This window comes from Pyrgilauda ruficollis, unplaced genomic scaffold (assembly GCF_017590135.1).
Source record: "Pyrgilauda ruficollis isolate IOZ18807 unplaced genomic scaffold, ASM1759013v1 scaffold23, whole genome shotgun sequence".
Taxonomy (NCBI): domain Eukaryota; kingdom Metazoa; phylum Chordata; class Aves; order Passeriformes; family Passeridae; genus Pyrgilauda; species Pyrgilauda ruficollis.
Window position 1 is genome coordinate 1,154,094 of NW_024522539.1, and position 26,446 is coordinate 1,180,539.

Below are 26,446 nucleotides of genomic sequence, written 5' to 3' on the forward strand. Positions count from 1 at the left end.
GGCCTCCCCACCCTCACAGGGAAGAATTTCTTCCAAATATCTCACCTAAATTTCCCCTTTCAGTTTGAACCCATCCTTGGGCCATCACTGCAATTCCTGATGCAAAATATCTACAAACCCCCTGTTCAAGAGGCAGTCCTGTATGAATGTATAGATGAGTGCAAAGCTAATTTTGCTTACAAAGGAAAATCCTCATTGCTAACAGATTCCTGTGGTTAAGCTAAAGCTTGTCCTGCAGCATTGGCTGTGGATACAAAAGGATTGTTCTTTTTTGTTGTGACTGTAAGTGAACAAAATGCTGTTTGCCACTAGATGTTTCTCCCGAGGTTTTGTGATCGCCTGGATTAATTCCATGCAAATATTCTGGGCAAGTAAATTTATTCTGAATGCGCTGGTAGGTTTGTGGCAGTTCAGAGGAATCTCCCAGATAGGACACATCTGTTGTGAGAACACCAGGTAAGGCAGGGATGGGGGAAATGGAAATAACTCCAGCTGCAATCAGGGCAGAAGGGAACCCAGCTGCCAGACAGCAAGGGGTGAACAGGATTTTACCAGGACCATCCTTACAGTCTGAACTTATTAAACCTTTCTGCACTGCTTGAAAAGCTGTTTCTTCTACTGTCTTTGTAGAGATACATGCCAGAAAACCAGAGCAATGAAGAGTTCCAAAATGCACATATGAATTTAAAAAGTGTTTGATTGAATATTCCACAGCCAACTGTGCATAGATTGTTTTACTCAATACAGAGTGCTGTAAAATCCTGAAGTGTTTTATTGTGCTTGAGGTACTGAAATTATTTCTAATTCTAGTACTAAGATCAAGCCAAAAGTGAAAAATATATTGATTTTTTTTTGTTATCCCTAACTCCAAATGAGTTCCTAGCTCCTAGCAGCACTCAGTAAAAGCACAGAGCCCTGCTGCCCTGGGGCAGTGCCCCAGCTGCAGAAACATGCACAGAGCCCTGGAACATTTCCTGCTCTCCTGGCTCCTTTTCCTGGGACTGTTGGTCAGTGCTAATGAGAAGATGAAGGGCAATGCTAAATTTAAATTTACTGACTAAACCAGAGAGCTACTGGCAACATCTAAGTTAAAATCACATGTATTTGCAACCTTTTATATTCAAAATAAAAGCAATTCTAGCATATCTAGACCTGATTTAAAATGTTTATAGTCTGCTACAAGCTTTTTTTTAACCCTGTAATCTAAATACTCCCATTTGGAACGCTGAGGTGGAGATGTTTTTAATCCAGGACTAAAGCCTTTAGTGCTGAAGTAGTTCCATTTTCCCAAGCCAGCTGTGCAGTTGCTGTGTTAATTAGCAGACATGGGATGATCATTAATAAACAGAGGAACAGGAGGTCTCTGAGGTTGTACATTTATTACATGTTCTGAAAAGGGGGTCAGTCCTTTGCCTTTTTTTGGCACATTCAGGGGTTCATTTTGGTCAGGAGCCAGCCTGCAAAGCAGCTCAGGTACTCCAATGCAAAACATGATTATTTTAAATATTTGTTCTGCTTTTCCTCATGGCCCAGCCCCATCTTCAGATTTACCAGCAGATGCTCAGGAATGTAAAACATCCTTTGGGGACTGTATCAATTTAGGGAAAACAGTGCTCTTCTAAAAAGCCCTTCTGAAACTTTATTTAACTCAGCTAAAATGTGTCTCTCTAATAATTTAACTCGATGTCACATTTTAAAATTGATGCTGGGATTGGCTAAAAAGGACAACATCAAGAAAAAAGCTGCAATTAATTAAAACTGCAATAATTGCAAGTATTAGCTTTCCTTCCACAGGGATTGTTGCCATGACAGGTGGGAAGATGCTACCAGCATAATTGTTTCTTTTTGTCATGGTTAGAGGGTTTTACTTACTGATATTTGTGGGACAGTTTGAAATTCAGAACAAAATAGGTACCAACAAAGAGACCTTTAGAATAAAGATAAGTAACATTAAAGAAAATATGAGGCTTCTAATAATTATAATTTTGACTGAGGAGATCAATCCTCCCTCATTTTCCCCACCCTGCCAGAAGTCTAACTGCTCCTTCCACTCAGCCCAAACTTTCAGCCTTCAATTATAGCTCCCATCCAGCAGAAAAAATCAACTTTTCCCTTTTGACCTCCTAAATTTGTGGAGCAGCAGCACCTGACAGAGCTGTTGTGTTTTCCTGGCAGGGAGCAGCTGGTGAGGATGAGGAGGGACACCCTGAGGTGCTGGGCTGTGCTGGTGGCAGCGATGGCACTGAGCGTGGCCGAGGATTTCCCGTGGACCAAGAACAACCCAGGCTCCTTCTACTACGGCACCTTTCCAGCTGGTACTGCCCACACCTGCAATGTTCCAGATCTGCTCCTGTGCTTGCACAAGGAAGTGACCCAGAGGTTTTCTGGGGCCTTCCAGGGAAATGGCAGGAACAGAAATGGAGGTGGCTGCAGGATGCACAACACTGGGATCTGCTCCTGGGAATACAGGGATGCACATGACCCTGCATTCCAGAGATCCACTTCAACAGGAAAGCCAGAGGAAAGGCTCACAGATAACAGTTCACATCCAAGTGTAACAAGGCATACCTGAGAACTCTTCTCCTTTTTTATAAATTACCTACTATTAATGAAATAAACTAAAATACCCTTTGTTATGCACCTAATTGTAAAAATTACTGAAATAACTGTGCTGGGTTTGTTTCAAGCTGTTCAGTATTACCCAATCCACTCTTCAGTATGGATTTATGAAGCTTATCCTTTCTTCAACACATATTTAAACACATTTCATCAAGCAAAAGCAAAACTAGAAATATACAGGCACTGATTGGTTTTCATGCTCAAGTTTTTAAGTCATTTATGATATGGTATTTCTTGTGTAATAGGGAAAAAATCCAGAATATTTCTGTATATTTTACATAACACCTAAACTTGCAGTTGCTAAAACTACCATGAAATCCAGCAGGGAGAAATGATGTAGGAACCTAATTTTTTACAGTAAGACATTTCTGCCATGCTATCAATGCCCTTCCTCATCACTGTAAAATACAGATTTTACATGTTTAATATATTAAAGGATTCCATTTCTCTTTCAGTGCACCAGAACAGGACACCTTCATTTATTCCCCACTTTCAGACCTATTTAGGCACAGACACAATTTGAAATGTAGAAAATCTCAGCCTCTCCAGCAGTGCTTACTTTCACTTCCTTCCAGTTCCTTTCTCCTATGAACATTTAACACCAAGACCAATCAAGCAAGAACACGTTCCAGTAACTCCCCTGTTTCTACCTGCAGGTTTCTTGTGGGGAGTGGGAAGTTCTGCCTACCAGACCGAGGGGGCCTGGGACAAGGATGGGAAAGGGCCGAGCATCTGGGATGCCTTCACTCACAGGAAAGGGAAGGTGCTCAGGAATGAGACGGGAGATTCCGCCTGCGATGGCTACTACAAAGTCAAGGTATTGCTCAAGAGGAATTAACTGCACCTCTGCAAATGTTCTGGGGCCACTCCTTGATCCTGGTGTCCCATTTTAGCTGCTCTAAAGTTTTACTCAACTTAGGAATTCAAGGGTTGATATTTTTAATCAGTTCAGTAAAATCTTCTTCTTTATAATCTCATAAAACCAAGAATCCCACAGTGTTTCCCAAATATATCTCAGCTTTTCAGGATTTTTGTGTCCAAAAAATATTCTAGATGTTGCAGGAAGTCCAAATGCTTAGTTCGAAATACAATAAACATATTTGAGCTCTAAATAAAATTAACTTTTTGTATGTGTGTGCATGTATGACGTGTTCCATGTATTTTTCAGAGGCTTTAAAACTCAGTCTGGATGTTGCCCATTTTTTGAAAGGATAACAAACAAATAATCAATGCAGGTCTGTTCACAACATGTTTCCAAGGCTAATACCATCAAAATCAATTTTTTAAAATTACCGTGCTGGAGGAAAGACAGATACACAGCAAGAGGAATCCAAATGACTGTGAGAAGCCAGGGTTATGTAATTGGAATTGCAACTAATTTAATAAAAGTTATATTCCACTGAGGTTTCTCCACATAGACGAAGTCCAAGGGAGAACCAGAGGTCTCAGCCAGAACTAAGAGAAAAGAAACTAATTATGCCTTACTCTCCTACAATGGGAAAAGCAGGAGAAGTTTCATTTGAGGTCTCAAACCAGAAGTTTGAAAGAACAGTTTAAAAAGTATCTCAGAGAAGCTGGGGCTCTGAGCCTCACTGGGCTGTGGCACCAGAAGAGATTGACACAGAGATTATTTGGATGTGGATTCAGAAATACTTTCTAAAACTTGCTTATATCTGTCCACTTACCTGGTCCTCTATATCAGAGCACTTTTTGCTTTCATCATCAGAATTGTCTTTGCATTGGCACAAACACCACCAATTTCTAATTTCACTGAACACTGAATATGTACAATTTCTTAGCAAAAGAACATATATTCATATGGGATTTAGGGGGTTTTCTCATTCCAGTATAAGACAGTAAAGGAAAATCCAAGTAATTATGTTTTTGAGCCTGAACTGAAATGTTTGAAGTAAAGATTTACAGGCCTCTATTATTTTCTAATACAAATTCTGACATAAATATAATAGTATTGCAAAACCTCAGCTCATTTTTCTGTAGTGCAAACATTCAGTCTCCACAGTTGCACATTACAGGATTTCTTTGGCCTGTCAAAAAAAAGTGGTTAAAGAGGAAGGCTTCAAGTAGAGCAAGCCATCACCTCAAAGATCAGAAAAAAACAGATTGAATCCTCTTTTGTGCAAATCTTCCATAGATTTTCTGCATTCAGAATTAGCTAAAACGGATGAGGGATTGAAGTTATTCTGCTTGGCCTCAGGATGTGTTAATTAGACTTTCTTCTCGCAGGATGACATTCAGTTACTGAAGGAGCTGAAGGTGAATCACTACCTCTTGTCTATCTCATGGCCAAGGATTATGCCCACAGGCATCAAAGGTAAGCACAATTTCACCACATTTTCCCCAATATTGTCAGTAAGGAATTTTACTCCTGAGTAACCCACAGTTGTTCAACATTCCTGTTTGTCTGCATTTTACCATTACAGAGTTCCCAGCACTGTAATGTAAAATTCCTTGGTTAATATTTTTAGATTTCTGTTATTCCAGTTATTTGGGAACCACTGTAGGTAATTCCTTGTCTGTGCTTTTCATCAGCTGAGCAACTGAATGAGAAGGGAATACAATTCTACAATGACACAATTAACAGTCTTCTGGAAAACAACATCACTCCTATTGTGAGCCTCTACCACTGGGATCTGCCACAGGTCAGACAATATTTAAATTAGTTTAACAACTCAAAACCTTCTGACAGAAATAATTTCCTAAGGTTAAGAACTAAGAGGACCTAAAAAAATTAGAGAAGCCTGCATGATTTTAAGAATTTGTAAATATTTCCTACTCATTTGGATTTTATGTGCATTGAAGTTTTGAAAAATCTTTCTGAGCTAGAAACAGAATTAAATAGAAATAAAAGTATTTTTAAGCAGCAGCTGACCTGCAAGTACAATTATTGAATCTTTAAATTCTTATTTCCAAAGGTTCTCCAAGAAAAGTATGGTGGCTGGCAGAACATTAGCATGATTAATTATTTTAATGATTATGCAAATCTGTGTTTTGAGAAGTTTGGCGACCGTGTGAAACACTGGATTACATTCAGCAATCCTTGGGTAAGTCATCAATGCTTTCCTTCCAAATTTTCCCATTGCACTGTTCTGTTCCCAAAATTCTGTGGGAGAGACACTAGAGGAGAGAGGTGAAAAAAATGGAGAGGGAAGGGGAAACATTTAAACCATTAATCTTCCTAGCCAAAAATCTCAGCGGGCAGCTTTTGCACAAGGGCAGAGTTTCAAGACATGAAATTCCAGGAAAATTTTGAAAACTCCACAGCTGGAGAGACTGAAATTAGAAATCAGGAACTGAAAAGGCAGTTGTTATTTACCCTTCCCCATTCCTCAGCTCAGCCCTTTAACCCTCCTCACCAAGACCCTGCTCAGTACCAAGCAGGCAGGAAATGGGAGCCAAGGAAGGGAAGAGGGGATTGGAGAGGGCCAGCCCAGGCAGGGAGCACAGGATCCAGAGGATGGAGCACATCCCTGGCTCTGGAGGCCGGAGCAGGACTGACTCTGCCTCTGTGTTTGCAGGCAGTGGCTGAGAAGGGCTATGAAACAGGAGAGCACGCGCCAGGACTGAAGCTCGGCGGCTGCGGCGCCTACAAGGCTGCTCATCACATCATCAAAGTAAAAAACCTCCTGAAACTGTGCCTCAAATTATGTATCCATTCAGGACTTTTATCAGATTTCACTCTTTAAACTGAAATGTAGTTTCACAGCCCTGTAATTTCCAAGTAGGACACTGAAATGATCATCTGGGTTTAAGCATCCAGTGCAGAATCCAAGGCAGTACCAATGTTTGGTGCTTGATTTAACACTTGCAACAATTTTAATTTCCTTATATTATAAATGTCTCTTCTAGTTTGTTTCAAGATGGTTGAAAAAGAAAACATCCAGGTTAGTCTAGAAACAAACATCCTGGCCTGTTGAAATGAACCTGAATGTTGCAAGTGACTTCAGGAAGTCTCTGGTAAAAATTAACTTTCATCTGCCTGAATAAATTAGGGAAAGATATCCAAAGAGCAGAGCCATGGGACAGAACCCTGTCCTGAGGTCTGTGTGTCAGCTCCATGTGGAAGTCCTGGAATTTAGGGAAGGAATCTTGCATAAAGGATTTTGTGATGCCTTACATGAAATCAAAGTTTCTATAATAAAGACAGAATAAATTCTGTGGTATTTTCAGACAGATCTCAGTGCAAAAAGAGCTCCCCAGCTTTCCATGCCATAAGAGATGAAAATGTGCACCATTTATTTAATTTTTCCATTATTTTTACAGACTCATGCCAAGGTTTGGCACTCCTACAACAGCACCTGGCGCAGGGAGCAGAGAGGTAACGAGGATTCATTCTGTGATTGTGCTGTTTCTGGTAAGAGCTTCAAGAACTGCAGAACTGTCCCTTTGTTTTAAGGGATGGTTGGAATTTCCCTGACGAGTGGCTGGGGGGAACCTGTTGATCCACACAGCCAAACAGACAGAGATGCTGCTGAGAGGTACATCCAGTTCCACCTGGGATGGTTTGCAAACCCCATTTACAGAGGGGACTACCCAGAAGTTATGAAGAATTATGTAGGTAAGTCCCAGTAGCTGTGACATGAATAGATCCACACTTCCAGCACATTGCAGGGGAATAACTCCTGGCCAATGTGTGCTTTAGTCAAGTGAGGGCACAGGGGAGACACAGCAAAGCAAAGGCCCCGGGCTGGACACGGCTCCTAAAGCACTTTGGGGACACACCAGGACACTTAAAATTACTGTTTCTCCATGTAGTGTACCCAACTTAATTCTCCAAACCAAGAGGATGAAAGATGATCTCATCTTAAAAAACCAGTTAAGCTCAGGTGTCCTCGACATTAACACTAAATTCAGGAAAATCATATTTGGCTGCCCCTGGGTCCCTGAAGTGTCCCAGGCCAGGCTGGACTGGGCTTGGAGCAGCCTGGGATAGTGGAAGATGTCCCTGCTCATGGCAGGGGGTGAGGCGATTTTAAAGTCCCTTCCAACCCAAACCATCCAGGATTTTATGATTCCATGATTTATTGCTGGTGAGATAAAGAAAACCAATTTCTATGCTCCTCAGAATTTGCCTCCTATAATTATTTTGCTAGGTAGGAAGAGTGCCCAGCAGGGCCTGGGGACATCAAGATTACCAACTTTCTCAGTGCAAGAGAAAACCTACATTAAAGGCACCTCGGATTTCCTGGGAATTGGTCATTTTACCACTCGTTATGTTCTGCAGAAGAGCTTTCCCTTCCTCCAGGTGTCCAGTTACCACACTGACCCTGACCTGGCTGAACTGGTGGACCCCAGCTGGCCAGCTCCAGGTCCTAAGTGGCTCTACTCTGTGCCCTGGGGGTTCAGAAGGTTGCTCAACTTCATTAAGGTGAGTAGAGCAGATCTTTAATTATAAAGGAAGCAAACAAAATGCCTGGTTTAGAATGAGGTTTTCAACAGTTCCAGCTATTGGTCTTGTCCTAGTGTGAATTTTCTTTGTCAAAAACCTCTTAATTTCAGCTCAGAAAACTACAGAATTCAGTCATTTAAAAAAAAACCCCATAGTTAACTTAAATTCCTACTACACATTTTTCTTATTTAGGTAAGTAAATGTAGAAAATTGCTTTTAATGCACTTTGCTAATTCATATCTTCTGTCAAAATGAAATGATTTTATGTGAAGCAATTTAAACATTTCTGTTTGCAGACCCAGTATGGGAACCCCTTGATTTATGTGACAGAGAATGGAGTGTCTGAAACCATGCAGTGCCCTCAGCTGTGTGATGAGTGGAGAATCCAGTACCTGAAGGGATACATCAATGAGATACTCAAAGGTCACTTAAAAACAGCTTTACAGGATTTGACTTCTGGAGAATTTTCACCTTCTGCTTATTTTTCACTTTGTCCTTTCCATCACAGAGAAATAACTATTCACAAGTCAAAATGGACAGTAAACCAGACTCAAATTTTCACCAAAATGTCAACCTAAGCAAACATATCAATACTAATAACTACAATAACCTACCTGAGATTTAATACTGCAATAAATCATCAGTTTCCACTCTCAGAAAGGAGAAACTACCATGGCCATAGAGCTCTAGTACCTCTAAGCTAAAGACAATGATTTCAAAGAATCTGATTAATTAGTACTTCCTTTTTCTGTCCTCCTCCCCATCTCTTCCTGCTATAAACCAAAACATTTACAGACCCGTATTTTAAGGACAAACCCCACCTTTATCAGTGATTTGTGTTCTGTTTCCAGCTCTAAATGATGGAGTAAATGTCAAAGGTTACACTGCCTGGTCACTGCTGGACAAATTTGAATGGAACAAAGGCTTCTCTGAAAGATTTGGGCTTTACCACATTGACTTCAAAAACAAGAACAAACCACGGTACCCAAAGGCATCTGTTGACTACTACAGAAAGATTATCAGGGCAAATGGATTCCCAAATCCAAGAGAGGTGATGTCAGCTGCTAATTTTGATTTTTTCCTTTTTCTTTGATTTATGTGCAAATATCACATTGAATTTCAGGAAACAACTTGTATGAATATGGTACAGAAGTGACACTTTGGTTCTGTAAAATGGGGATCTGTTTAATACAGAGACATTCAGATACTGAAAGTGGGAACAGCCTCAATTAACTGTTTCTAAAGCATTCTAACTGGACTTACTGATGAAGTAAAGAAATCTCCATCAGAAGTTATTTAGCAGTGCTGTCAGATTTCTATGCAGAAAATTCCACATATGTACTACCCTACTGGAAAATAACCTGGAATGCATTATGTGCTGCTAAAATTTTTATTAAACAATTAACTCGGAGAAATACTCTGAAATAAAAACCACAAAGAAGCTTTCAGAAACCCACGTGTTGGTAGAATTAAGTGGTTTCAGGTTAATTGTAGGGACAAGGAGAGAGCTGTGGGAGTGAGGAGGATGCTCAGTCTCACAGAAGTGTCACCCTTCCCAGGTGGAAAACTGGCACCGGAAGGCCATGGACACCTGCTCTGCCACACACCAACACCTTGCTGCAGGTAAGGGTGGCTCTGGTTTGTTCTAAAAAGCAGATTCTGTAAAGTTCAGATATTAAATTGCTCTCTGAATGCTGCTAAAAGGTATTTTCTCCCCAAAAGCACTACAAGCTCCTAAAGAAAAATGCTTTTATTTATTGTCTCCAACTAAAACCACAGTAGCTAAATGGATCAGCTGTGGATGTTACTGAAATACAGAACTGGAAGAGCTACTACTTAAAACTGAGGTTGGGGATGACAGCATTCCCCTTAAAATAAAACTCCTGAATCCTTTTTCAAACACAAACCAAACCCAGACAAATCAAGACAACCACACAGACAGGAAAACTCTAAATGTTTGACTTTTACATAAAGTGGAACTATAAAAAGAAATGAAAGGGCTAAGGACTGGCCTAAGATTAAATTTGGGCTCTGATGCTCCTGGTAACAAAGAAACCCCAATACAACTGATCCAGAACACCTAAAAAACCTCCTGGTGTAATTCAGGACCTTCCAGAATTCCTGATGTAGGAATTTTATTAAGATCAAATAACTACTATAGCTTTTTACAAGAGGATGAGCTAAACTCCACATGGTAGGAAACATCCCAGCAGTCAGCCTAAATTAATCCTGCTCAGCCTCCACTTCCAAGTCATGTTCAGTGTGAATGAACTGGGTTTACTGAACTCTTCCAGGCTTCTTTGTGGAATAAATTTCCAGGTTTCTTTGTGGAATAAAATAAAACCCACTTAATTTTTCAAACAGATACAGAACAATCATAAAAAGGCCAAAGCTTCCAAAGGATTTCTCTTTGACAATTTTCTTTCACCTTCAGGTGAAGGAAATAAATATCAGAGGACCAGTAAAATATTGTTAATGCACTGCTGCTAATTCACAGCAAGGACAATTTTGCAGCCCTTGGAGCACTGACATGTCTTCAGAAATAAAAAGAAAGAGAGAGGAAAAACTATCAAGGATTTGCTCCAGCTTTCACAGACTTAGGAAATTCTGTTTGCTTTGTTTGCTGTTTATGCCAATGCCAACATTTTTTATGTTAAAAAAAGAAAAATCTTTATGTTAACTCTAAGTTAGGTATTACTGTACTCCAGGGGATTAAATCTCTTACATATTCCTCATTTCTCAAATTTTAGATTCCCTGATTACTCACATGGAAATGGTGACAGAGATTGTTCTTCCTACAGTTTTCACACTCTGCATTCTCATCAGTATTGTCCTCCTCATATTCTACCTTCGAAACCACAGCTAAATTTGATGTTTGCACACATCTTCATTTGCCAAAAGGACTAAGCTGCAACTGGTTTATTTGAGTAGTTAAAATTTACCACAGATGCTTCTTTTTATGCCCCTGTAATGAAATATTATTTACCAATCCAACTAGGGCTCTTATAGTTTTTCTATTCAATTCCCAAAACATCTTTTGGTTTTTACCAAAATACCTTCTCTTTCCACTGATTCCAAGCAGTACATTTTACAAATCCTTATTATTTTGGAAACTATTACACATTTTGTTAATCAGAAAAATAGTTAAGAGTAAAGTGATTCAAATCTTGCCAGTACAAATTTCAAGTGATTAAAAGCTGCTTGAAAATTCTGATTTCAGTCTGTTCATCAACAGCATTTTGATTACCATGCAATTGCTATTTGAATACACATGATTTTAAAATATAAAAGGACTTAAATATTCCCAGAGCACTGCTTAAACATGAATTTATTAATGTCTAAAAGTTAGGATAATATATACCTTGCTATTTAGGTGTGGAGAAGAGTTGTTTGAAGTGAGTAATCCAAGGTGACAACTCCTGAATCAGATTTAAACCGCATCCCTGCAGTTTAAACTTACCTTGTACAACTTCACAATATGTTATACATGAAAATGTGGATTTTAAGTAATCCAAGTACTTCCAAAATTAATATTCCACCTTAAATTCCCTTCTACTGCAGGTAGAAACAAGTACTAGGAAAACTTGGTTCCACAATTCAGCTGGCTGTACTTGAAATACAACTTTGCTTGAAACCAGAAGTTATAGAAATTTACAATAATAATAATAATAACCTATAATTTGTATTTTCAAAAAGCATGAATATTGGGAGATTTCCTTATTCTGACTTACCCATAGTTAAGTTTTTAATACAAAATATTTCTGTCTCAGATTATTTAGTCAGCAGGTACAAAACTGTGGAATTGTTTAAATTAGAACACCAAAATGTTACCTCAGTGATTAATCAACATAACACATGCAACTGCCAACATATTTAAATTATGATGTCCAGCCAATTATACTGATTTCGTTTTTCAAAAAATTATGCAAAACATACAAGACAACACTGTTAAAATAACTCACTTCACATTGAAGGAATGAAATCATTTGAAGAGGAGAGATAAGTATTTTCAAGAATACTCCAAAATACAAATACAGGGACAAAGAAACCCAAACTGGCTGAAGATTCCAAGGCCCTGGATGAAGAGCTTTCCAAACCCTTCAGGATGATGAAGCATCACTTGATCCCAGGAGAACATAACAACATTGCTTGGTTTGTTGGTTAAAATAATTTACACTTTAAACAGTGTCTGATTGCATTTTTAATGATCAAAAAATAAAATATGAAACCCCAAAGTGCACAACTTTGTTGAATGCCTGTAAATATATGAAAAATATCCACCATATTTACAAAATATTTATACTGTACAGTCATAATTGCACTGCATTTTTAACAAATGAGGTGCCTACAGGTGAATTGTGGCTGTGAAGGTCCCACTTAAGTGTAATAAAGCAAATAAATCAGTGAAGATGAACTGTTTGAAGCCCAGAGTTTCTAAAAGTTCTGTTGGGACAGAAAACACTGAATTTTCCCCCTTTCTGTACCTTTCCAGTCCTGTTTGCTCAGTAATATCAATTTAAGTGAACTGCACCTGACTGCACTGAGTCATGGTAATAAAATACAGCCTTCCTTCACTGCTTCCATTTACTGTGGAGTCAGACATGAAACCTGCAAGGACAAAGGGAAAAGTTGGGATTAGCCACTCTTGTTAGAAGGTAGAGATTAGTTCATGGAGCAGCTTCCAGAACTGTTATCAAAGTGCAGTTTTACTCAAGTACTTCAAGACAAAAATCGATAATGACAGGAAAGATTTACCAAACCCTCACATCAAACCTCATCCCAAAAAGGCAAATCATTTCTGTACCAGTCTCTCTGCTTAATTCTTCCCCATCTGATGCTTTTCCACTTGTTCTGCATTTGCTTGCAGCAAGGCAGATCTTCTCCCCTTTGCATCTTCCCTGACTTGAGACCAGCATTAATAACAAGGAAATTTCTCTTCAAAACTCTTCTCAGATTCATTGGCAAACATTTTAGAAATAAGGTGCAAGATTTTCTGGGTATCAGTCATCTCCTATTTAGAAATATTCTGTCACTTTAAAAACGTAACTCAGACAAGGTGAGAAGGCAAAAAGTCACCACTTTGAGTATCCTTCATTTTTTAAGTACCACCTCACTCTTTTAGTAGAAGGCAAAATAGCATTTTGCTTTTGCTAAAAAGTAAATATAAAGCTCAGACCCACTGAACTCAGGATAAAAACTGCATTTGTTTCAAGTTTGTGCTCTGATTATTTCATTTCACCACAAACATTCCCCACCTGAATTGTCTGATGTCCCATGTTCAACAGGAGCATTGGTGCTGACTTGCCACGTTGTTTTAACCTCCTTCTGTCCACGCCCACTGCTTATTTCCACCTTCCAGACTTCAGGATTATCACTGAGAGAATAATCAAAAAACATCAAAATTGAGTCAGGTCACCCAGTCACATCTGAATTTTATGCTGCAAGTGCTGAAGTTTTTCTTACTCTTGATAGAATTTCTTCACAAGAGCTGGTCTGATGGGCAGCTGAAACACATGCTTCTCATTCAGAGGGTTTTCCTTGTAATACTTCATGCAAATCCTACAAGAGATATCAGGTTACTTTCTTTAAAGAAATGCTTGTACAACAGAGCAAAAAACTTGTGCAAAATTAACTATACTCTCACATTTTATTATTTCTTTTAGTTATCAGTTTTAGTTTTTCAGTTTTAGTCCCAAAGCAAAATTTGGCAGGAAGATCCAGCTGCTCCTTCTGCAGTCTCACTATCACCAACATTAAAGTGTTTCTTTAAAACTGCCAAACAAACTCTATTTGTGATTGTAATTTAAAGAGCAAAAGTAGAAATTAAATAATTACTGTGTCAAAGGGAAGAGGTTCTCATGTTTGAACTGCAGTAAGGCTGTGCAGCTGACCATTACTTCCAGCATATGGTGAAGCTTTTGAACACGGTGGACTTGTTCCTGGAGCTCCACTGATGTGGAAATGAAGTAATCCTGGAAGAGCAAAGGCTTCTGCTCTTACCTAGCACTCCATTGCTACAGACACACAACACACCCTCAGCAAATAAAATCATCTTCCTGCTTCTTTGGAGAAGCCAAGATTTTGGAAGTGGCCCAGCAGACTCAGAACCAAGTCCCATCAAAGTGTGACAAAGGTTCACTGCCTTGACAGCAACCCAGATCATTTATCAAGGGAATTATCTGGGAATTAGGAAATAAAACAATGACATTTCTGCATTTCTGACATTTCCAGCCTCATGATCTGCAGTTCAGTTTCTCAGCTTATATGATTTGCATCCCACCATCAGCTAAGCTTTATAAAATAAAAATAAAGCATCTCACCAAGTAGGTTACTGTTGCAAGTTCCTGGCCTGTAAAAGGAACAGCAGGAAAAAAATTTAAATTTAATACATGGTATCAGATGAAATATAAGCAACATTCAGGTGAACAAACAGGAAATTCTACTAAAGGACAAAGTCAGCAGGAGTGTGATGTTATTTATTGACAGGACCATTCATTCCAAACAAGAAAACCCCTCTGAAGTGGTATGGTCAAGGCATCATTTTATTTATCACCAAGGCTGCACAAAGAAGAAACCCACCATGTACTGGGACACAACCACCCTCCTCAGGACACACAAGTTTACAAAAGTAGTGAAAATACAAAAGCAAATAAACAAAGAATGAGAACAGGATGACAGATGCAAAAAAGAAATCAAGGGCTAACAAGAATGGTAAAACACAAAGCTCTTTTGAAACAAATAAGTTTTTAAAATTTTGAAATTTAAAAGCTGAAAAGTCCCATTATTAAGGAAGCTGGAAACTGCACTTCAGCAGATGGGAAGGAAGAGATAGAGGTTACCCAAAAATTCATTATTTCCTGCATGGAACACCTTTTCTCTTGAATTCCTAATGCTGTTACCCAGTGTCATGCTCACCTATGAAAAAATGGACATAATCCTTCTTCATCTTCTCCAAGCCAACCTCCAGGAGCATCTGAATGGGAGTGATGTCACTGAGGGAAACATCCTCCATCTTTCCATGGTAGGACTGTTGGATCAACTGACTTAGGAAACTGCTACTCCCCTGATGAATCTAAAAATAAACAAGTCTTTTTGTGATGTGCATGAAACACCATCAACAGTGTTTGGAAGTTCAACACCAGGGAAACACACAGTTTAAAAACAACACAAATGAGGGGCAGTGAATGGACAAGAACTGCATTTTACTCTAAACTATCCCAAACTTTAACATCTATGTGAAACACAAATACATACCCATGGCTGTATCTCACCATGTTCCAGGGATTTTATGACCAGTTTGAAACAGTCTATTAACTCCTGATAAGAACTGACACCTGGAAGGAAAACCACAATATTTTAGTTATCAATCCAAGCTCTTTCTCTGGCTGTTAAGTCAATAACAACCGGTCAAGACACCCTTGCATGAACAAAACCCCTCAGTTAAAGAATGAGAGCTGAAATTACAGACTGCACAGCTCTTTGGCAGCTTTGTCACATGGTGAGTAAAAAAGATTACTCTAAAAACACAATAATCAACAGAGACCAGTGAATTCTATATACACTGAAAATTGTCCTTCAGATCTAGAGAAAAAGGAATGATGAAGTTTTCAGTTTCAGAGCAGATGGGTTTTAGCTTTAGAGCAACTATCAATGGTTTAGTACCTTTTGCAGTCAAATAAAATGAAATTATCTCCTGCTAGGTGCTGGTCTGCCATTGGAAGGTTGTAAGAAAATAGATCACCCTACACCCCTAAAATGGGCTCCTTTAGGAAGAGCAATTGGTATGGCTGATACCAATTTTCTGAAGAGCTGATGAGTCCTTGAAACTCAGAAATGGACAGGAATTTCACTGAAAAAGCAACACTGTATAGCAGATAGAGAAGAAAATGAAAGGAAAACAGATAGGTCACAATACACTTACTTTTCATTTTGCACCATAATTGCTCAGTAAAATCCAGATCTCCTCGCTCCCCAAAGATTGATTTTATGCAACTGTCCACAGCAGCTGTGTCACATTTGATTTTCTGGAAGAATGTATGGGTCTTCAGTGAAAAATGGTGCCTTGAATTTCTCCAGAGATCAAAACTGGCTGCATCACTGATTTCCCCCCTTTTCCAGGGAAACTACCACACAGTAATTTGGCAGCATACTTTTATTTAACAGTGAGTCTGATTCTTTACAGAATTATCACACTGGATAACTGCTAGCGAGTCAAAAACTTTCCACATCTGAGTTTCTCCAGAGATCAAAACTGGCTGCATCACTGATTTCCCCCTTTTCCAGGGAAACTACCACACAGTAATTTGGCAGCATACTTTTATTTAACAGTGAGTCTGATTCTTTACAGAATTATCACACTGGATAACTGCTAGCCTTGGACCAGGAAACAAAAGCCACTGTCAGAGAAACTTCAGATCTCAGCCAGGTACTGTCTGTGTACCCAGCAGTGCCTGGGAGGCCAAAATCCAGACACACAAGTTCTCAGAGCAGAGAACTACTGCTCTGTAATCCTGACCCAGCATAGTTCTGCTGACACAGAAATCAATATATTCTTAGATTATCAACAAAATGCTGCTTCTCTCTTAATAGAAAATAAAATCTTTCCTTGTAGGCTGAGAGGGAAAAAAATCTTAATATAACCAAACACACTTTTTATAATTTGAATTTGCCCTTTGCTTCACAATACCACAAACCTCTAGATAAGTAAGACACATATTCAATTGGTACTATTAAATTGACATCAAATAACTAAATTAGGCAGAAAAAGCAAATTAATGATAGAATGCAATGGCAGAAAGGTCAGGATTCCTGGAAAAAATCAGACCTTTTCCCATTATTTTTACACAGCAGAGACAGAAAGCAAGAGATCCATTTTCCTTTACATCACTATTTACACATATAAACCATATGAAAGATTTAGTCAAAATCTGAAATAACTGGAAGCAAAATAACAAAGCAGCTGTTAGGAAATTGCACACACCTCTGTTTCATTCTTGTCTTCAAAACAAGATAGTCAAAATCTGAAATAACTGCAGTTAAAATGGAAGCAAAATGACAAAGCAGCTGTTAGGAAATTGCACACACCTCTGTTTCATTCTTGTCTTCAAATATATAATCTCCATCCAGCTTCTTCTTTAAATCTAGTGGAGTTAAAAAAATCCACCACTATGAAAAGTGTCATCAAATCAATGAATACATTATAACTAACAAATACAGTGAATAATAGAATTCAGTCATTTAAAAATGGTTTTATTGGGTAAGGATATAGCCTGAAAAGACCTCTAAAAATGTTTTTGTTATTATTATTACTTTGATCTATGATATTAGGACAAAGAAAAATGACAAATATGTATTAACCTATTCAATTACTCTGTGCAGTGGTTACACACAGAAATGAACGTTTCCAGTTCTAATTCTTTAAAAGTTGTATGTGGAATTCCCTTTTATTCCTGTGAAGTGCCACGCCCCTCCCTCCCCATGGAACAAGCAGCAGTTACCAGTCAGAAATTCCTGGACCAGTTTAAGAGCTGATTCAGACTCTGATGGCTCAGGCCACTCAGTCACTCCCGTCTTCAGACATTCAGCCAAAGCCTAAAAGCAGGAAAATCCCAACAGAAATCAGTTCTTCTTGGGAGTCCTGCATGTGTCATCTTTCACACACAACTTCACCAAGAATCACAAATCTCTGCACAGCTAACCAGGAGTAACAAATTTTCAGAATTTCCTGGATGACTTGTCCTCTTTGTATTCAAGATTTCTAAATCTGAACTCAAAATTTCAGCTAAAATAAATGCTTGAAGTTATCTTTGAAACATCTGATGAAGTTTTCAATAAAGCAAATTATTAGCACATAAAATCCCCATTCCATGCAAATGTGAAATTGGAATTTGTCCCCTGCACTCACCAAGAGGAACTGCAGCTCCTGGTACAGCTGGAACACAGGACTTCTGGGGTTCCCCAACTCCAGGGCAATATTCTGAAAGTTCCACAAGGTTATCTCAGTTTCAAACTTTAGAAATGAAGTGTCTTAAAATTTTCATCAGTGAGAAGTATGTCAGCACAACTTACAATTCAGCTTACACTGCTTTTATCTTCTATCCTTTACACTACTCATGATGTGAATTGTGCCAAGAGCTTGGGTTTCTTTGTTTTTTCCATCCTGACTTACCAGCGTGGCAGCAGAGATCACTGGGGGAGTCTCCAGAATCTTTTCCACACCATTCCATGTGATATCCACATAGATGTTGCTTCCAGATTCTGCCATGGTGTCCTCCATTGCAGCAGCTGCAATCAGCTCATACCGAGCAAATCCTTTTGTTGTCACCTAAAATGAACACATTTCAAAAATCAAAACAACAAAACTAGCACACACAAAGTAATTTTAAAAGTATTTCACATACATGCAAAAAAGGGTTAATACCAGACAAATGCATTTTAAACATGACCTGAAATCAGACTATTATACTATGGAATTATACTAAAGTGGTTTCCACAGAGGATCTAAAAAAGCTTCCCCAAACCAGCATGATAAATCCCAAAATAGAGTTTTTAAACCTCAATTGAAGCCATGACAGAGCACAAAAACCTACACTAGATGAATGATGTCTTATTTTATGTTCCATTTTCAGCTCTTCCAGGTTTGGAAAATGGGTTTTATCAGCTGTAGGACCTAGGAAAGGAAAAAAGTGAGAATCAAAAAACCCATTTAACACAATTCAAATCTGGCACTTCAAATTCATTCCCAAATACTCCATTTGGTGAAGCATGACTCGTGCTGTCCTTTAGAAAGCTGGAATTCTCCTTGCATTTCTCTACTGGTGATAAGAGCTGATATGAACATATATGGATGCTTAGAATGAGTCAGAGGTTGTGTAAGATGCTGAATGGCAGCAGTTTAAAAGCTTAAAAATGAGTTGAGGCAGGCCTGCACAGCTACAGGTGCATCAAGTAGATTTAAAAAGCCATTTCCCCCCACAGCATTGGTTAAAAAGATATTTTCACTTATTTTAATCCCTTCTTGCTCATTAAAACCAGGAATACAGAGCATTTCCAAGCCAGTATCACACAAAGAACAAAGACAGCTTTCTGACATCAGCATTCCCACATTTTTTAGCCTTCCTCATTTAATTTTCTGTGCACCACGACCACCTTACCATCACATGAAACCATGTAAATATTGAGCCCTGTGACTTTGCTATCAGCCTTGAGAGGCTCAGCTCCAATCCAGCAGGTGTGCTGAGGGTCAGAACCATCACACCTGGCCCAGAGGGGAGGAAGCACAGCCAGGTCACTCATCCCCAGCGAGGTCACGTTTGGGTTTTGCACCATCGTGTACAAGGAAATCAGCTGCCTGGAAACAGGAACAGGGAGAAGGTAAGATGCCAGCAAATAACACAATATATTCATGTACACCGAAGATTCTAAAATTGTAATTGAATATTACATTCTAAGCTAATTAAAAGAATACATTAATTAGGTAAACAACATTTTAGTACCATGCATTGGTATTTTAATAACACCAAGATGTAAATCAGACTTTTTTTATAGGAGCTTTACCAAAAAAAAAAAAAAAAAACTGAAGTCTTAGTGAAGATGTAAATCAGATTTTTTAACAGGAGCTTTACCAAAAAAAAAAGCACTGAAGTCTTAGTCAGCTTTTTTTGCTCATCTACACCCAGTGAATCCCATTAACCCAACAGCCCAGCTCACAAGGGCTTTTCCAATACCTGCAGGATGGAAAACAGTCACAACTCCTCATAAACTAAGGAGTAATTTTATTTTAGGAGATTGAAAACACAGATTCTGTATATTAGAAAAAGACACAAAATTACAAAAGAAATCTCCCTCAAAAAGGGAGGGAAAGCTTTCAAACTTACTTTGCTCTTCCAACAGAAAGAGCCAGGGCTCCAGGACTCTCCTTAGGCAAAACCTCAGAGGCATAGACAGCATCATCTGCTCTTGATTCCTCCATGGAGTCGCTTTCTTCATTGTGTGTCTTGAAGAGAATGTGCATGTAAGGTGTGTGAAAAAAATCTGATGGGAATTCAAAAGTTTGGATTGCATTTAACATCCACCACGCACACTTACAGCTTTCTGCAAAATATACATTGCACTGCTTCCATTCCAAAATTTTTCAACAGGACTTTTGCAACTGCCATCAACCAATGAGATCTCCACATCAGTCTGAAAAAAAAAAAATCAAAACTTTTTGAAACACTGTATAGAGACACTGCATTTCAGCTTTTTTTAATACCAGAAATTGCAAAATTAAATAATCCCACAGATTGTTTTTCAATCCTATTGCATCCATTGTGACCCACTTGCAGCCGATGGAGAGCGGATCCATTTAAGAGGATGGAGTGCCAGGAAAAGGTGGAACAGCTTCACACTGACAGAGTAGGTGTAGATTAGAAATTCGGAAGAAATCCTTCCTGTGAGGCTGGGCAGGCCCTGGCACAGGGTGCCCAGAGCAGCTGTGGCTGCCCCTGGATCCCTGGCAGTGTCCCAGGCCAGGCTGGACAGAGCTTGGAGCAGCCTGGGACAGTGGAAGGTGTCCCTGCCATGGCCGGGGAGGAAATGGGACGATCTTCAAGTTCTCCTCCAACCCAAACCACTCTATGATTTTACCTCATAGAGATAGGGATGTTCGGGGATACTGTCCTTTCCTTCTTCAAGTACCCTGAAAGAAAAGAGAACGTTGAGATACACGACCTTTCCCCTCAGCATTCCTCGTTAAACAGCAGCATTACCCACATACATTAAACAACCGGAGCCTCAGCAGCCTCCCCACAAGCGGGGCCAGACCTCCCTCAGCAGAGCAGCGGAGATCCCCGGGCAGTGACTCCGAATCCGCATCGGTTCAAGAGCCCGGACAGCCCCGGGAACAGCCCCGATCCCCAGCAGAGCAGGAGCCCGCTCAGCCCCGGGAACAGCCCCGATCCCCACCGGAGCAGGAGCCCGCTCAGGCCCGGGAACAGCCCCGATCCTCACCGGAGCAGGAGCCCGCTCAGGCCGCCGCCCGCCCGACGCCGCCTCTCCGCCGCCATCGCCGCCCGCCACAATCGAAGCTCCCGCCCGCCGGCGCTAGGCGACGTCTGTGAGGGGAGGGTGACGCGTAACGCTGGATCCCTCCGCCGCAACAGAGTCCCCTGCTTTGGCGGGGAAATGAGCTGGGCAGGGGCACCCAGAGAGCTCGGGATGTGCGTATCGGGGCCGAGGAGACTTGGATAGGGAGTGGGACCCGGGCTGGAGCTCGGTCCCGCACTTGAACTGGGTGTCGGGGGTTGAACGGCCGGCGCGGCAGCCGCGGCTGTCAGGAGGCGGAGGGACATAGACGTAGTGACGGGAGAGTGACGAGTCCTTCCTTTTCCGGTCGGGGCGCGGCGCAGGCGGGCGGCCGCACGAGCAGCTCCGCCGCCATGGTGAGGGGAGCGCCGGGCCCGGCCCGGGGGAGCGGGGGCCGGGGGCGAGCGGGGAGGGCATCGGGGCCGGCCCGGGGGAGCCGGGCCCAGCGGGCAGGGCCGAGCCACGGGCAGCTCGGGGCCCGCGCTGGCGGCGTGGGGCGCGCGGCCGCCATTTTGGGCCCGGCAGTGCTCGGCGGCCGCGTGGAGCCCGTGAGCGACCGAGCGGGGCTGGGCCGGGGAGTGACTGATACAATATAATGCTAAAACATTGTTTTTAAAGGGTGCTGTTCATCCTCTGGCTATTTTTGGGCATCCTTTCACCCTTTTGACAGGCAGCTGGTGCTGAGAGCAGCTTGATTTTCCAGTACACAAATTCTAAAGCACCAGAGGTTGTTCAGAGGGTCCAGACTTCCTCTGACACTGTTTGATGAGCTGGTTACATTTCGTAATTAAAATTACAAATGTTGGGTTAACACAGGTGAGTTTTTTAGTAGTAGATGGAAATGAAAGGGGTTTATTGCAGAGCCCAGAGGCTGAATTGTATAAATGCCTTGGGAATTCAGGTGCAGCTCTCTGAGGTGAGCTGTGCAGCACAGCTGCAGGACAATATTGCTGTGATGACGTAATTTGCGTCTTATCCGGTGCTCAGCGACAGTTGCCTGCTGTCAGCGTGCTGGCACTGCCGAGCTGACGACCCCTTACTTCTGAGCAATATCTGAGGAGCTCAGTATTGAAATGCTCAGAAATTTCACTTGACTTGCACTTAAAGGGTTTGTGCCTCCCCAGGCTTGCGCTCGGCCGCTGATCTCCGTGTACTCCGAGAAGGGGGAGGCGTCGGGCAAGAACGTGACGCTGCCCGCGGTGTTCAAGGCGCCCATCCGGCCCGACGTGGTGAACTTCGTGCACACCAACCTGCGCAAGAACAACCGGCAGCCCTACGCCGTCAGCGAGCTCGCGGGTACGCCTGGGCTGCTGCCTCGGGGGCTCTGTGTTCTGCAGGTTCTGGAGTGCTTTCTGTTAGGGGGTGGTGAGCTCTCTGCGCAGAGTAGGAGACAAAATTCCTTCTCTAGCTGAGGAACAGGGCAAATGATCCAAATCTCAGGCCCAAGAGCACAAACAACGTGGGCTGAAGAGAGAAAAACAAGCAGGATGGGACTTCATAACCTAAAGCAGTAATTGGGCAATTAACTCCAATATGCAAATGGACCAAAACTTATAAAAGTGTGAGACCCCATGACTGGGCGTCCATTTTTGTGACCATTTTGGGTTCATCTTGGGTGTAGCCCAGGCTGGGCTCTTGTGCTGCCCAAGGTGTATCTGCTGAGGCCTTTTAATAAATCTCTACTTTAACTTTGTCTAGGTCAGCCTTCACAAGGCATCAGGGCTGTACTGCAGCGGGATTCACATGAAAATAAAGCTGGAGTTGGGATAAGAGAAAATGCTTATCCATGGGGTTCTGTGTAGAAGGCAAGGCCAGTTGTTAACAGCATGGTTTGAAATGCAGCAGTTTTATCATTCTGAGGGGCATCAAGGTGTTGTTTTGGGGTACTCTCTGGTCTTGCTTGAAGTGTGTCTTGCTGGAAGTATCACAGACCTCAGATGGAATCATTCTTTGCAGGAAAAACATAAAACAGCTGAAAGTGTTCCAGGTGAAATCCCTGCTCCACATTGACCTCGTGAGACTTGCTTGAGGCATTTGCCAAGAAAAACCTCAAATGGACATTTGTTAGATTTGCTTCTGTTGTTTGTGCAGATAACTTGTGCTTCCCAAGAAGTCTGTGCTAGGAACATGTCTTTTTAACCTTATTTCTAAGTTTCACACAAACATCCTAACTTGCTAGGTATAGCAGTGCCAAGTCAGACGTCCAGATTGAGAATCAAGCTTAAACTAAGTGTCTTATTAAAGATCTTAGGTCAGAATCAGGTACATTAATAGGCTAGGATTACGTTTTCTTGATTGATTTGTTATGCTGAAATGATGAGATTCCACTTCATTGGTCCGTGTTTCTGAAACACATGATTGTGTGGAAGTTCTGATCGGTGCCCTGAGTTCAGCATCCCTCTGGATGCAGGACATGGCAGTGATGTCACCTGGTGACCCTCACGATGTCTCTCTCTGTTGCAGGTCACCAGACCAGTGCTGAATCATGGGGTACTGGGAGAGCTGTTGCCCGAATCCCGCGTGTCCGGGGTGGTGGCACTCACCGCTCTGGCCAGGGTGCCTTTGGCAATGTATCCTTCCATGGCTGTGCTGGCTTTGGGGGAACTGAACTAAGCCAGCAGAAACGTTTTTAATTATTGAGATGTGTGATGGAATCTTTTTCTTGAGGTAATGGCTGCAGCTCAGACTTGATTTGATGAGATTCCCGCTCTCGAACCACATGACCCATTCTGTCTTGCCATGATGTCGTAATTTGCGCCTTACCCTGTGCCCAGGGACAGTTGCCTGCTGTCAGAATCCTGGCACAGGTGGTTGACGACCCATTAAAGCTGAGCAAGCAATAAAAAGTCACTTTGGGATAGGAAAACTCCAAAAAGTTGTTCTTAACCGCAGCTCCCAGATGTGTCGTGGCGGCCGCATGTTCGCCCCGACCAAGACCTGGCGGCGCTGGCACCGCAGGGTGAACGTCATGCAGAAGCGTTACGCCATCTGCTCTGCTCTGGCTGCCTCTGCCCTGCCAGCTCTGGTCATGTCTAAAGGTGAGAATTCTGCCTCTGGAATTGTTTGTCTGAGCCAGCATTGGGTACTTTGTGGTGGCTTAAATGGAGTCTTGCAGAGCTGTCTGATTTCTGTTCAGGGAGGCAAAGACTTACTCAACACTCAGGTACACAAAGTCCTGTGTGAGACCTGCAAGACTCCACTGAAACTTCATTGCTCTGGTTACTGTGCCTGGCTTCATTTCATTAATTTCTATCATGAATTTATTTTTATCATGTATCATTTATGAATATACAAAGCAGTAACCTTGAGGAATGGTCCAGCCAGGGTTAGTGAGCAACACTGAATGTCTTGTGAAATCCCGTCTAGGCCACCGCATTGAGGAGATTCCAGAACTTCCTCTGGTTGTTGAGGACAAGGTTGAGGGCTACAAGAAAACCAAGGAAGCTGTTCTCCTCCTGAAGAAGCTTAAAGCTTGGAATGACATCAAAAAGGTGAGCTGGGAAGCTGTGATCTGAAGAGCAGAACACAGGTGATTCATCTGTGCAGTTCTTAGAGTAGGAATTCCAAATAGTTCTGTATTTTGACTGGAGAATGATGAACATCTCACCGGTCCGTGTTGCAGATGCGCAGTGATGATGGTGAAGTTCTGACTGGAGCAGTGTGTTGGGCTCTTGGGATATTCAGTTTCTGGGCTCTTGGGATATTCATTTTCTGCTTTTGCCAGGTTTACGCCTCCCAGCGCATGCGGGCCGGGAAGGGCAAGATGAGGAATCGCCGCCGCATCCAGCGCAGGGGACCCTGCATCATCTACAACGAGGACAACGGCATCATCAGAGCTTTCCGGAATATCCCAGGTGATGAACCTGGCACACGCTCGCTCTTCTGTCGGGACACTGCCTGGAATGATGAGATTCCACTTCATTGGTCCGTGTTTCTGAAACACATGATTGAGTGGAAGTTCTGACTGGCTGCAGTAGTTGATATGCTCTTTGTAAGAACCTGTCAGGGTGGTGTTTAGGGTGTTTGTGACAAATGTTGCAGCTGTTCTCAACCCTCAACTGGGCAGTTAAAAATGAGGCTGGTTACTTTGGTGGAAAAAGGCTTATTAATTTAAAATTCAGTAGATGTTCATACAAAGAGAGTATGAACATGAGAGAGTATGTGTAGCTATGTAATACCAAAGCCAGAAACCCCCAGTCTCTTTCTGCATCTTGTCTACTGCTGAGCCTCACATTCCTCGATTTTAATTACAAACTGAAGGGGTTGCTGTGCCTGGTCTCGTGCAGGAATCACTCTGCTGAACGTGAACAAGCTGAACCTGCTGCGCCTCGCTCCCGGGGGCCACGTGGGGCGTTTCTGCATCTGGACCGAGAGCGCCTTCCGCAAGCTGGACGATCTGTACGGCACCTGGCGCAAGGCGGCCACGCTCAAGAGCGACTACAAGTGAGTGCAGCCAGGGGGCAGCTTTCCCCTTTTTATCAGGAAAAGGGATACTGGGACTTGCTCCTGAATGCCTGGTTATGGTGAATTAGCCATGGTTTTATCACCCACTCACACTCTGAACCTTGGTTTCGCAGCCTGCCAATGCACAAGATGACCAATACGGATATTGGAAGAATCATGAGAAGCCAGGAAATCCAGAAGGCCCTGCGTGCTCCAAAGTGAGTAATTTTATTTAGCAGGGAGGTTTGAAATTGCTTTCAGGCTGGGATTTCCTAATTTCTGGGTACAAAGGCAAAGAATTGCAGCTGTCCAGATATCAGGGAGAATTCAGCAGAAGTGGCATTGTGAAATACACTGGTGATACAACATGGCTGTGCTTTGCAGGAAGAAGATTCAGCGCAGGGTCCTGAAGAAGAACCCGCTGAAGAACCTGAGAATCATGATCAAGTTGAACCCGTACGCCAAAACCATGCGGCGCAACACCATCCTGCGGCACGCGCAGAACGTGAGTGCGGCTGCCAGGGCTGGGGCTCGGGGTGCAGCTGCTGCCCTCACTGACCATCTCTCTGTCTGTTCCAGCACAAACTCAAGGAAGAGAAGAAAGCCAAGGCCCAGGAGAAGCTGGCAGCCAAGGCCCCGGCTGCACCCAAGGCAGAGCCCGCTGCCAAGAAGGCCAAGACAGCCAAGGCGGCCAAGCCCGCGGCGAAGGCCAAGGCCGAGGCGTAACCGCGGCCGTGCTGCCCCGCGGTCCCCGCGGGGGCTGTGCCCGCGGTCTGTCCCTAATAAAGGCTGTTGGAACACAGAGCCGTGTGGCGTGTGCGTGTCCGAGCGGGCGCTCAAACGGGAGTTTCCGGGGCGGGCGGTGCGGCGGAGCCCGCGGAGCTGCAGTGCCCGGCGGTGGCCGCGTGGTGG

The 26,446-nt window shown here is 42.2% G+C and overlaps 3 protein-coding genes and 4 non-coding genes across 7 annotated transcripts; 6 read left to right on the top strand and 1 right to left on the bottom strand.

The window, feature by feature from the left end:
• Positions 1-2,191: 2,191 nt before the first annotated feature.
• LCTL (lactase like) lies at positions 2,192-10,892 on the top strand. Its single transcript, XM_041468896.1, has 13 exons — positions 2,192-2,315; positions 3,276-3,436; positions 4,864-4,951; positions 5,170-5,279; positions 5,553-5,681; positions 6,156-6,251; positions 6,901-6,955; positions 7,034-7,195; positions 7,731-8,005; positions 8,323-8,449; positions 8,878-9,077; positions 9,586-9,649; positions 10,777-10,892. Exons 1-13 carry the CDS (start codon positions 2,192-2,194, stop codon positions 10,890-10,892), a joined length of 1,707 nt encoding a protein of 568 aa, XP_041324830.1.
• A 1,317-nt stretch (positions 10,893-12,209) lies between these two features.
• Positions 12,210-21,357, bottom strand: ZWILCH (zwilch kinetochore protein). The gene is made up of 18 exons (XM_041469063.1): positions 21,017-21,357; positions 20,654-20,705; positions 20,114-20,209; positions 19,903-20,021; positions 19,180-19,376; positions 18,616-18,695; positions 18,195-18,350; positions 17,931-18,002; positions 17,524-17,617; positions 17,111-17,166; positions 15,948-16,050; positions 15,281-15,360; positions 14,942-15,098; positions 14,347-14,375; positions 13,862-13,998; positions 13,490-13,585; positions 13,282-13,400; positions 12,210-12,634 (listed from the first exon to the last, which is right to left on the bottom strand). Exons 1-18 carry the CDS (start codon positions 21,355-21,357, stop codon positions 12,543-12,545), a joined length of 2,076 nt encoding a protein of 691 aa, XP_041324997.1. The 3' UTR covers positions 12,210-12,542.
• On the top strand, positions 21,296-26,336 carry RPL4 (ribosomal protein L4). Its single transcript, XM_041469064.1, has 10 exons — positions 21,296-21,447; positions 22,216-22,387; positions 23,555-23,661; positions 23,991-24,129; positions 24,458-24,582; positions 24,816-24,945; positions 25,378-25,534; positions 25,669-25,752; positions 25,919-26,039; positions 26,114-26,336. The coding sequence occupies exons 1-10, from the start codon at positions 21,445-21,447 to the stop codon at positions 26,258-26,260; spliced, it is 1,185 nt and encodes a 394-aa protein (XP_041324998.1). The 5' UTR covers positions 21,296-21,444; the 3' UTR covers positions 26,261-26,336.
• On the top strand, positions 22,040-22,140 carry LOC121354626. Its single transcript, XR_005955312.1, has one exon. It is a non-coding gene; the product is annotated as a small nucleolar RNA SNORD16 (small nucleolar RNA).
• LOC121354624 lies at positions 23,400-23,470 on the top strand. The gene has a single exon (XR_005955310.1). It is a non-coding gene; the product is annotated as a small nucleolar RNA SNORD18 (small nucleolar RNA).
• On the top strand, positions 23,827-23,926 carry LOC121354625. Its single transcript, XR_005955311.1, has one exon. It is a non-coding gene; the product is annotated as a small nucleolar RNA SNORD16 (small nucleolar RNA).
• LOC121354623 lies at positions 24,989-25,059 on the top strand. Its single transcript, XR_005955309.1, has one exon. It is a non-coding gene; the product is annotated as a small nucleolar RNA SNORD18 (small nucleolar RNA).
• Positions 26,337-26,446: the final 110 nt, after the last annotated feature.